At 37.0% G+C, this 10,195-nt stretch overlaps 1 protein-coding gene across 2 annotated transcripts; it reads left to right on the top strand.

Moving 5' to 3' along the window:
* The first annotated feature begins 859 nt into the window (after positions 1 to 859).
* LOC136265035 (leishmanolysin-like peptidase) lies at positions 860 to 10,182 on the top strand. 2 transcript variants are annotated; one of them, XM_066059801.1, is made up of 11 exons: positions 860 to 991; positions 2,690 to 2,767; positions 4,856 to 5,315; positions 7,458 to 7,558; positions 7,807 to 7,904; positions 7,958 to 8,045; positions 8,102 to 8,187; positions 8,240 to 8,296; positions 8,347 to 8,462; positions 9,926 to 10,030; positions 10,093 to 10,182. In XM_066059801.1, the coding sequence occupies exons 1-11, from the start codon at positions 965 to 967 to the stop codon at positions 10,095 to 10,097; spliced, it is 1,221 nt and encodes a 406-aa protein (XP_065915873.1). In that variant the 5' UTR covers positions 860 to 964; the 3' UTR covers positions 10,098 to 10,182. The 2 variants fall into 2 exon arrangements, with proteins under 2 accessions (XP_065915873.1, XP_065915881.1); XM_066059809.1 differs by lacking the exon at positions 9,926 to 10,030.
* The last annotated feature ends 13 nt before the right edge of the window (positions 10,183 to 10,195 follow it).

Genomic DNA, 10,195 nt, shown 5'->3' with positions numbered 1-10,195 from the left:
TGTCTGCAGTCTGGATATCTTACGTCGAGTTTGAAGTTCAGGCCAGGAGAGATGTTGGAGCATGGAAGTAGTTATTGTTGTTATTATCTACTTTACCAGTTAGGCACTGGAGGGTGTACACAGAAGGCAGAGCCTGTTCGAGGTGTTTACCCATAGCCTAGAAGTAACTGAACTGTATCTATTGTAATCTTTCAATACCCATCTTGCTGCTCTTCTTTGAATATTTTCAAGTTTTTGTACATCACTGTTATAAATAGGGTCCCATACTACTGAAGCATATTCCAGTTGTGGTCTTACCATTACTAAATATGCTGCTGCAGTCACTTGTGTAGAACAATTGCTTAGGTTACTCTTAAGAACGTTTAGTGCTCTGGATGCTTTTCCTGTTATTTTGGATACATGACCAAGATAAACGTTTATCTTTGGACTCTTGACCAAGACCAAGAGTCCAAGATAAACGTTTATCTTGGACTCTTGACCAAGATAAACGTTTGTCCAAGAGTACACCAAGGTATGTATGTCTATCAGTAATAATTATTGTTAAGGTATGGTTGTTCAGCTCATAGTTGTGAAATGATGGGTGACTGAGATCTGGTGCATCTTACGTATTACAACACATTTGGATACTAAGTTGCCATATATGTACCATTCTGATAGTCTGTCAAGATATTGCTGAAGGATGGAAGCATCATTCTGGGAATCAATTACTCTGTATAACAAGCAGTCACCAGCAAACAGGCGCGAGTAGAGGGTGATCACATGAGGTATTTAAGGAACGTATAAAATTCCCCCCTCTCCCACACAGTCTCCCACACAGTCACCCACACGACAGCCGCATACCGGCTGTATGGCTGTATGGCGAGGTCACCTGGCAACCCCCGTTACCTCAACGTTAGTGTGAAACTGGCTGGTTTTATTTTTTTAAACACTTTACAGTGACCAGCACTGAAGGTCGGTTACGATAATGATTAGCACCAGTGGTTTGCTACAGGTATGTAAAATTGTGTTAGCTATATAGCTACGTAGCTTATTCTGTGCTTCATTTGATATGTATCATTTCGAAGTTTATATAGCTATCTCTCGCCGGTTTTCACAAGTGCACACCCCCATTCAACGGCATACGGTAGTTAGCTACCCGACATCAACAAAAAATGCTGAGAATTTGCAGATTATAGCTACTGTTATGGTGAATATTGTCCGTTCATGCTCACTGGCTGAACCTTCTACTGAGCTAATTTGTCTTCTCGTAGCCATGCTGTGTTATCGTCATAATGACTCCTTTACACTGTGGGACAGAGAAGGGTAGATAGCTACAGCAGCTGTTATTGCTTTCCCCAGATGTGTATAATAGTGAACATGCTGTTAATGTATGCATTAAATCAGGCTACTATGTCACTGGTTGACAAATGCAGCACAGGACTTGAATAACGGACTGAAGAATATGACTCATTACAAATTGTTGCAAAACATAGATTGAAGATATAAGAAGTAAGGAGCAAATAAGAATCAAGTTGACTTGAGACAAAACTTGCATACTTGACGGATTTCCAACCATGTGATCAAGTGCCACTTTGCAGTAGTTAAATACAGTGTCCATATGTATAAACCATTAGCAACATGTTATTTCATGCAAGCTTCCTGGAAGACAAAGTACAGATTGTAGCTAGATAAGAAAGTTTGTTATCATACTCCAGGGTCTGAGGGTATGGTTATGCACCTATCATTTGTCCTTCCCCCACCACCTATCCCAGGTCAGGCAGTATGGGGTGCATTAAAGTTGTTATAAGAGTACAGTATGTAACTTTACATTTGTAACAAGTGTATAGGTCAGCGTTGAAACCGGGTCGGGTCATCCGGGTCACATTTTCTCCGGGTCATCCGGGTCACATTTTCTCCGGGTCATCCGGGTCTGACCCGGTTTACAATTTATCCGGGTCTGACCCGGATTGGATCACGTGAGAAACGAAATTGTTCGTTTGACGACGTGGAAACTTCTAAACGCTATCGCGTAGCTCTTTCGTGAGCCACGCCCACTTATCGCATTACCAACATACGCGAGAGTAGCTATTGTCAGTAGGTGAAGACCTTTTTTTTTTTTTTTTTTTTGGTCTTCAACCTACAGATAGGCTGAAGTTGCAATATTTACTCAACACGAATCGAACGCTCAAAATGTAGACTCGTTCGCTCGCTCGAGACTAGCCGAAACACGCCTCGGCTTTAATTAATCCGGGTCAGTGGGTCATCCGGGTCAGCAGTAGTGACCCGGTTTCAACGTTGGTATAGGTAGCTATAGTGGAAATTGTGGCAAAAAAACTGTCCCAAAGGATAGGGAATTGGTCATACATGCAATTGGCTATATACTTCTGCATGAGCTGGCAGTTTTTTCAAAGGAGAATATTTTTTGCAGATTGGAAGCTATCAAAAAAATTTTCCCCCTTCAACTTGCATTATTCGAGTATTATAAATGCATACAAGATCCTTTAGAAGTGAAGATTTCCCCCTCAAATTTTTGGATGGTGGAAATCTGCAAAAATTTCTCCCTTTAAGAAATCCCGCTATATGGTAGATATATTAGGTCTACCATATTCCACTAATCAGCTGTATACTGGATCCTTCGCTGGTATTAAACTTATTAATGGTGGCACTGCTATAGATCTAAAATATGTTTTCCTTTATTGTGTCTTCACAGCTATTACTTCTTGTTGGTGAACTTGCTCTAAATAATGGAGAGGTGATTAGTCACAGACCACCATGTATTCATGACAAGGTGATATTTGTGTTGCAGTAACAACCAGTATATATACAGTACTTTGTATATGGTGATGTACACATTTCTGTTCTAGAAATACAGGAATTTAATTTGCAATAGAATTATCTCTATATGTAATTCTTACCTACCAATACTCAAAACTTTAACAATGTGGCCAAACAGCTGGTCAATGCATTATTTTGTAGCATATGATCATTCATAGACCATATTAATAAAAATTTCCTGTCCACTACCGGCATTATATTACTCCATTGGTTCTGATTTTTTATGTGTACTACTCCTACTACTGTACATGTAGCATAATGAGTTACAAATTATTATTCCTGGAATTGTGTTTAAAATTAAAGTACAAGTTTAGTGTTTAGTTATTATAAGCACACTATGGGGTGAGTATGTTATGAGTTTGTCTACACTGATGTTAGTTAGTATTGCAAGCTGCTTCAAAGTAGCTAAATATGTAATTGTTATAACCAGCTTGCCATACCACATGCTATTAATACATTTACATGGGAAGAGGATAGGAAACAAGAAATTTTTGGAAATGATCATACTAATAATTGTTTTCTTTGTGTCTGACTGACATAATGAAGTATAGTCTGTGTGTTCCACTCAGTGTGTTGTTGTAAAGCATTTCCTCAATGAATGTTGTGGTATGTAAGACACATGAGAAATAGCAAATTTCATGTAAAAAATACCCTTGTAATAACATCTTACATCTTAGCTAACCTGACTACATTATATGTAGTTATTTTCACAGTAACTATTTAGTAACTAGTTAGTATAGTTTCCTGATCATATATCAAGTCACTGACATTGTTGTTCAAACTATTGGTCACCCATACCTTGGTTTAACTAAAACACAGCTATAAGCCAATCTGTTTTTTTGAGGATTTGCATTCAAAGTTCAGTAGATCCTGTACAATTTTTAGTATCTACTTACCAAGATACCATAACAATGCTCCGGCTTATGAAAAGTTGCTTCAACTTGGAGAAGAAAACCTGATTTTATCTTTTGGATACCTAGAAAAGCAATCGATTATCACATCAGTATTAATTTTAAATTCTTTTACCACTAGGTAGTGAACTATTGTGGATTATATGTCATTCAAATCCCTCTCTTCTCTCACATACGATGCACATATTTAACTTGTATGTCTGACAGTAACAGAGGTATGACTTAATAATACCACACTTAAGCTTAATCTGTTGAATAATAAGCTGTTGAAGACTGTAGATAGATGAAGCATCTCCTATCCAGTGTATGCTACATATCTTAAGTGATATTATGTGGTACGTATATGGCTATTTGCTAGTTTTTCAGGGGCTCATGAACAGCCCACATGTGACCCGCTGAACGAAAACCCAACTTGTAAGCATTTTCCCTGGATCTCGTTTTATGACATTTTTGGGAAGGACCAATGGACTGTTAAAGTTTCAGCCATTTCTTGTAAGTGGTTTTGGTGTTATAGCAATACACATCAAGAAGAGCAAAACAATCTGATTCAATTTGTAGTGTTTATATGGAAAAATGTACAGGCGTTTGTTTAATCGATCATAACTCTCGAGTGCAATGGGCTATGGAGTTGGGATTTGCCCCATTCTAGTCACCATGAACTGAAGCATTCATCAAGACATAGGTTTTGACCTAAATACTCCCATGCTATCAAGCAAGAAAGCTATTCAAGCTTAAAAATGGCAACGATAAAGTTACGTTTTACCGCAGCATAAACAAACACACACAACTCATGTTTGCTCCATGGTACAGAAAAGAAACAAAGGATATCCTACTCTCCATGAAGAGGCAAATCGACTGCTATTATATTAGATTATTCGATTCGAGTCTTCCTTCACTGTTTACTGAAGCGATTAAAGCATTGTGTAAAATTATGTAGCACGTGTTTTTACCCAATGTATTTCAGTGGCATTTATCTCTAAAACGAATTCAGTAGGCAAACAAGTCGGGTTTTTGCTTAGCGGGCACATATGTACTTTCTTGTTTTATTAGCAAAAAAGACTTGATGTAGATTTTTGCTGCAGATTAAAAATGGTTTTCAGACTTCAAGACTGTTTGTTTTAATTCTCCAGATAGCAGAGAGACACCCACACATGGTGGATCTTGCTAGTCAGACAAGAAGAAAGATAAACAAAAGACAATCTTCAGTGGACTATTCCAACATTAGGATACATGTGGAATATACCAATGTAGACTCTAATGCTGACTCATATGTACGAGGACCTAACAGTGTATTATCTGACAGTATTAAGACTCTTGAGAGTATTCTAATGGTCCACCCAGTACAGGGGAACCTGATCATACCCCCAATGTGTGATGACACATGGTTCTATGGTTCCAATGAAGGAAAATGCTCATCATTACCATACGAGAGTTACTATGAATGTGGAGAATTTGCTACAATTCCGTCATCATACATTGGTACCATAGAAGTCTGCCCAACATCTTATGGATCTTGTAGTTTGGAAGGTCCGGATGGCTCAGGACTACGCAATGCTGATTATTTGCTGTTTGTATCTGCCACTTCTTCATGTAAGTAGTTAGTTTACAGTATTTTCCAGCTTGGATTGTACATGTGTTATATTACTAGCACTCATGTAAAAATTTCTTAGTGTGGGATCATGTCTTGAGTATATATGTACATATTGTATATGCAGTTAAACTTTTTAAGATACTAGTATTGGTACCTTCCCTATACATGCAGGACCACCTCAATGGTGAATCTATTTGTAGGTGGGTTTCTAAGGCTTCAACAGAAACCCCCTTTTGAATTTAGCTCAGTGGTTGCTTTGGTATTGGTGTATTGACATGCATCATAGCAAAATACTATTATACCACTACAATGTATACAAGTGCATTGAACTAGCATCCATTGTAGCTACTTTCAGCAACATTCTAATTTCCATCTGCCTTAACATTAAAAGTGGTCGAGGATTTGAGATACTCTATTAGAGCAGTCAAGTAACTACTCTAATAGAGCAATCTTTTCCTACAGTTAGTTTGCTTATTTCATAGTTTAAAATCATTGGATTTACTATGATTGTTAACTATTAAATTAGCCTAAAATATAACCTCAGAGCCTCTCGATCAGGCCATGCTCTTGGATGCCTTATTTTGGAACTATTAATTTTCATAAATCCCCTTTTCAAAATCCTAGATCCACCACTGTATCTTCACGTGTAAATTCTTACAATATCACTAACTAATGTCATTAGAAATTAAAATTGAAATATTAGCACTATTCACGTATGCAGCATGCATGATGATGTCACTTTGCATGAGCCTTATGCAAATGATGCAAGCTGCATGTTGATAAGGTAAACAGCATAGAAAGCTAAACCAATGTACATACTTGTACCAGACAGGATCCAATTATATACAGGTCTATTATGCAGGTAAATTATTTACCTGTCTTATCAATAACCTAATGGTCAGTGACAAAAATATTTCTCTATGGTGCAGGAGTTGTCTTGTGTTATGCATTCAAGTATGGTACCTACAGATGCCTTATGTGTAGAACTTTACTATTCTATACTTTCACTATATCAGTATACTTAGAAAAAGCTGAGTATTAATATTCTATTAAACTGTATGCATAGCACTGGACAATGCTGGCCTACTTATATAATGTACTCACATTCCTGCTCCCCCTACTACCCTACAACAACTGTTACCTATTGTTGCTCATTTCTATTATCTAATAAAATTTATACAATGAAAGATAGTTATAATTCCATGACCATTATCCTCAAACTACAAAATTTAGGTGTGACAAAAATCAGTTTTTTATGCCAGTAATCAGTCAGCGCTCCATTATATTTATCAACAAAATTTGGTACTGAAATTTGTCTTTGGACTTAATTGTGATTGGATTTGCGAAAAGGGGTCTTCCACACACATCCAATTTCATGAACTTGAGATATCATAAGTTAGGTTTCAAGTAACATATAAACCTGAAATTCTCTCCAATTATTAATCCATGTTGGTGCTCACCTCTAACCAAATTTCAAGTCAATAGCCTATTGTAATCTAAAGTTACAAATTGTCGAAGTTGGTAAATTGGATGTGTGTGGAAGACTCCTTTTCGCAAATCCAGCCACAATTTATGTATTTACCAAATTTCAGTACAATCGGATTATGTGTTTCTGTTTTGTAAAGTGTGTGAAAAAGAGAAAAGCAAAGAATAAGAATGAAGACTGAAAAAAAAATTGTTGTATATGCATATCTCATGAATGGCTGGGGCGATTTGACATGATGTCTGTTCTACATGGTGAGCAACTCAGCAATAAAAATTGCTCCATTCATATAAAGGAGCATGCAACTACAAAACATGGACATTGTTTTTTCATACTTCCTGTTAATTATGTGTCATGCATGGTTTCTACTACAAGACATACTATCTTGATATCATCTCCCCACAGTTTGACAATACATATCACAGTTTATCGATAATACCTGCTAGCTATCTACTAAACAAAGCTAAACATAATGTTATTTATGCACATGCATGCTCAGTGCACAAGAGGCCAATCCACACCATATATAGTAGTGGTATACAAAACATCAATTTTTATGTGTTCTGTAATTTTGAAATCATAGAGCATTAATATGTGTTACATAATAATGTAGTATGTTTAGGCACTTATGTTAAGAAAATGTGTTCTGTTTTACTAGCTAATTGTGATGAGGGAACCTTAGCCTATGCTTCACACTGTATGATCGATACTAGTGGTAATAATAGACCAGTGGCTGGATACATCAACGTTTGTCCATTAGTAAGAGTTTGTGGTTTGTGCATGAGTGCATATTTGTACGGTGTATTACATTTACTAATTTGTGCATACTGTACGCCTTTAACCCATTGCACTATACTGTGTGTTTGACACTAGAGAAGTGCATATAATATTTATTTATATGTACTGTATAATAAAATTTGTTATTGTGTTAATTTTACTGTAAATGTATAACCACTGTAAGTAGTATTAATACATGTATGTATATTTGTGTGTGTTTACTGCTGTAGTCTCTTAATGACTATGAAGGCCAGAACAGAGCAATTAAGGACCTCCTCATGCACGAGATGATCCATGCATTGGGATTTTCTTCAAGTCTCTTTGAAAAGTTAGCTTACAGAATTATCTTGTTTGTAGTTAATTGTTTCATCTGTTTAAAAGATTTGTTGATCAACATGGCAATACTTACACTACAAGTAAAACCATTGTTGGACCATATGGAGATACCAGCATTTTTACTGGCCCAAAAGTTAGTGCTATATTATGTACCTATGTTTCTGCTGTTAAAGTGTATTTACATTACAGACAGTGGCTGTTGCAAGATCATATTATTCATGTCAAGACATTGAAGGTGCTCTACTAGAAAATGAGGGAGGTGCAGGCACATCAAGGTACAGTATGGTGACTTTATTTAGTGTATTTGTCATTATTTCTGTTATATAGTTCCCATTGGGAGAAGAGGACACTCAATCATGAACTGATGAATGGATACATATCAGAGTAACCTCACAATAGTGTATGATGTCAATGTATAGTGTACATTATTACAGTGATTATGAAGTGTTGAGTGAGTTCACTGTAGCCTTGTTAGAAGACAGCGGATGGTACAAGGCTAACTACACTGCATTACATGAACTGAATCAGGTCCCTTTACTATGGGGAAAAGGTTGGTAAAAGCTGTTTAAATACACAACTTTGTGTGAACTTTGTAACTTCTGAATGTAAAGACATGATATGATAACTATATCTACACTCTTAATATTGTACTGCCAAGCCTGAAAAAATCCAACTGCATAATTTTATTCTATGCTACTTGAAGTAATGTTACAAAATTGGACAGAAATAAAGCACAAATAGGAGGCTAGCATGAGGCAAGTTGAGTGTTGTATTAGTCTCAAGGTGTCATCACAAGTGCCTTATAATTGCTTGTGCAACCAAGTAAACACTTTAAGTGATAGTACTTCCTAGCTAACTTCTCGGAACATCCATCTTTAGCATAAAGTTGTTGCCCATCAGACTTTTAGTCGCTTCTGATCATAGAATAAGAAGCTCGTAGTTGGTTTAAGTTATACTGTAGTTAGAGACCTACCATGAGGATCTTTGTAGTTTTTGAATCCACAAAGATCTGAGTGAACAGTCTCTTAGAAAATGGTGTGGGTGTATTTATACTAGTAGATAGATTGATTGTGGGTTGAGTAAAACATCATCATGTCATCATAGAAATTGTAAAATCATTTTCTACATTGTTATGTATAAAAAGCTCACTGATCTGCTATGCCTCCTCATGAAGACATAGTGATCATTGGTGAGACCTGCAATGCTACTCAGTACATCAGTGATCATTAGTGAGGTGTGCTGTGTGGTGACTACCTCAATTGGAGATATAAAGATACCTATCTGCTACAGGGCCACCCACAGGGAGGGGGGGGGGGGGGGGGGGCAACTGGGGCATTTTTCCCCGGGCCCCAGCCTGAAAGGGGTCACAGGAGGCCCCATGAAGGGCCCCCTGAATACCTATTTAAAAGATCGATATACTCTAATAGAACAGTCAGATCTAAATACTCTAATAGAGCAGTCACAGTATTCTTCAGAGGAGCAGTGTAGCAAGCTTATAGATAAGGAGATATGGTTGGTGATGGGTAGTTATTGTCATTGTCAGCAGGTTGTGATGTTTTTTTTTTTTTTTTTTTTTTTTTTGGTCTTCAACTTACAGCTTGGGTGAAGGGCCCCACTTTAACTCTTTGCCCTGGGCCCCTTAATTTCTCTGGGCGGCCCTGATCTGCTATATAGGAGGTCTCTATTCATTTTAGAGAACCTCTCTAGAGGCCTCTTAGTGATTTTAAAGACCACATTATCTAGCTCCCAAAGATCAAAGGATATTATGCCTACCATTTTCTAACTTCCATTAGAACTACATAAGCATGCTTATCATAACTGTTCTGTAACTTGCAGATATCCATGCAAAAACACTTTATAGCACCTAAAGTTCTTTACATGCATAGATCCTGCCATGGAATGCTATTATTAAAATGGTAACCACAACATAATACTATGCACAATTGTGTACAAGTGACTTCACGGTGAAAAGACACATGTGAGAAGATGTTCCCTTTGTGTATATTTGCACAGGATTAGGATGTTCATTTTTGAATGAGCAGTGTACTGACAAGAATGTGTATCCATATTTGTGTGATCCAAGTGATAGCAAGCCAGTATGTACACCTGATTACCTGAGTAAGGTCTGTACATAACTAATCCACGTCAAACATAAATTATTTCCTTTGTTGTTGTAATAGGGTAACTGTTCACAATGGGCTGGATTTGATCATTGTCCAGTTGCAATTGCTTACAATGTTGATGATTACTGTCGAGCGGAGCATGCAACGGTATAAATAATAA

Source organism: Dysidea avara, chromosome 1 (genome assembly GCF_963678975.1).
Source record: "Dysidea avara chromosome 1, odDysAvar1.4, whole genome shotgun sequence".
Lineage (NCBI taxonomy): Eukaryota > Metazoa > Porifera > Demospongiae > Dictyoceratida > Dysideidae > Dysidea > Dysidea avara.
Note: the sequence above shows the minus strand (reverse complement) of the source record. Positions and strands in the feature narration are given on the sequence as shown.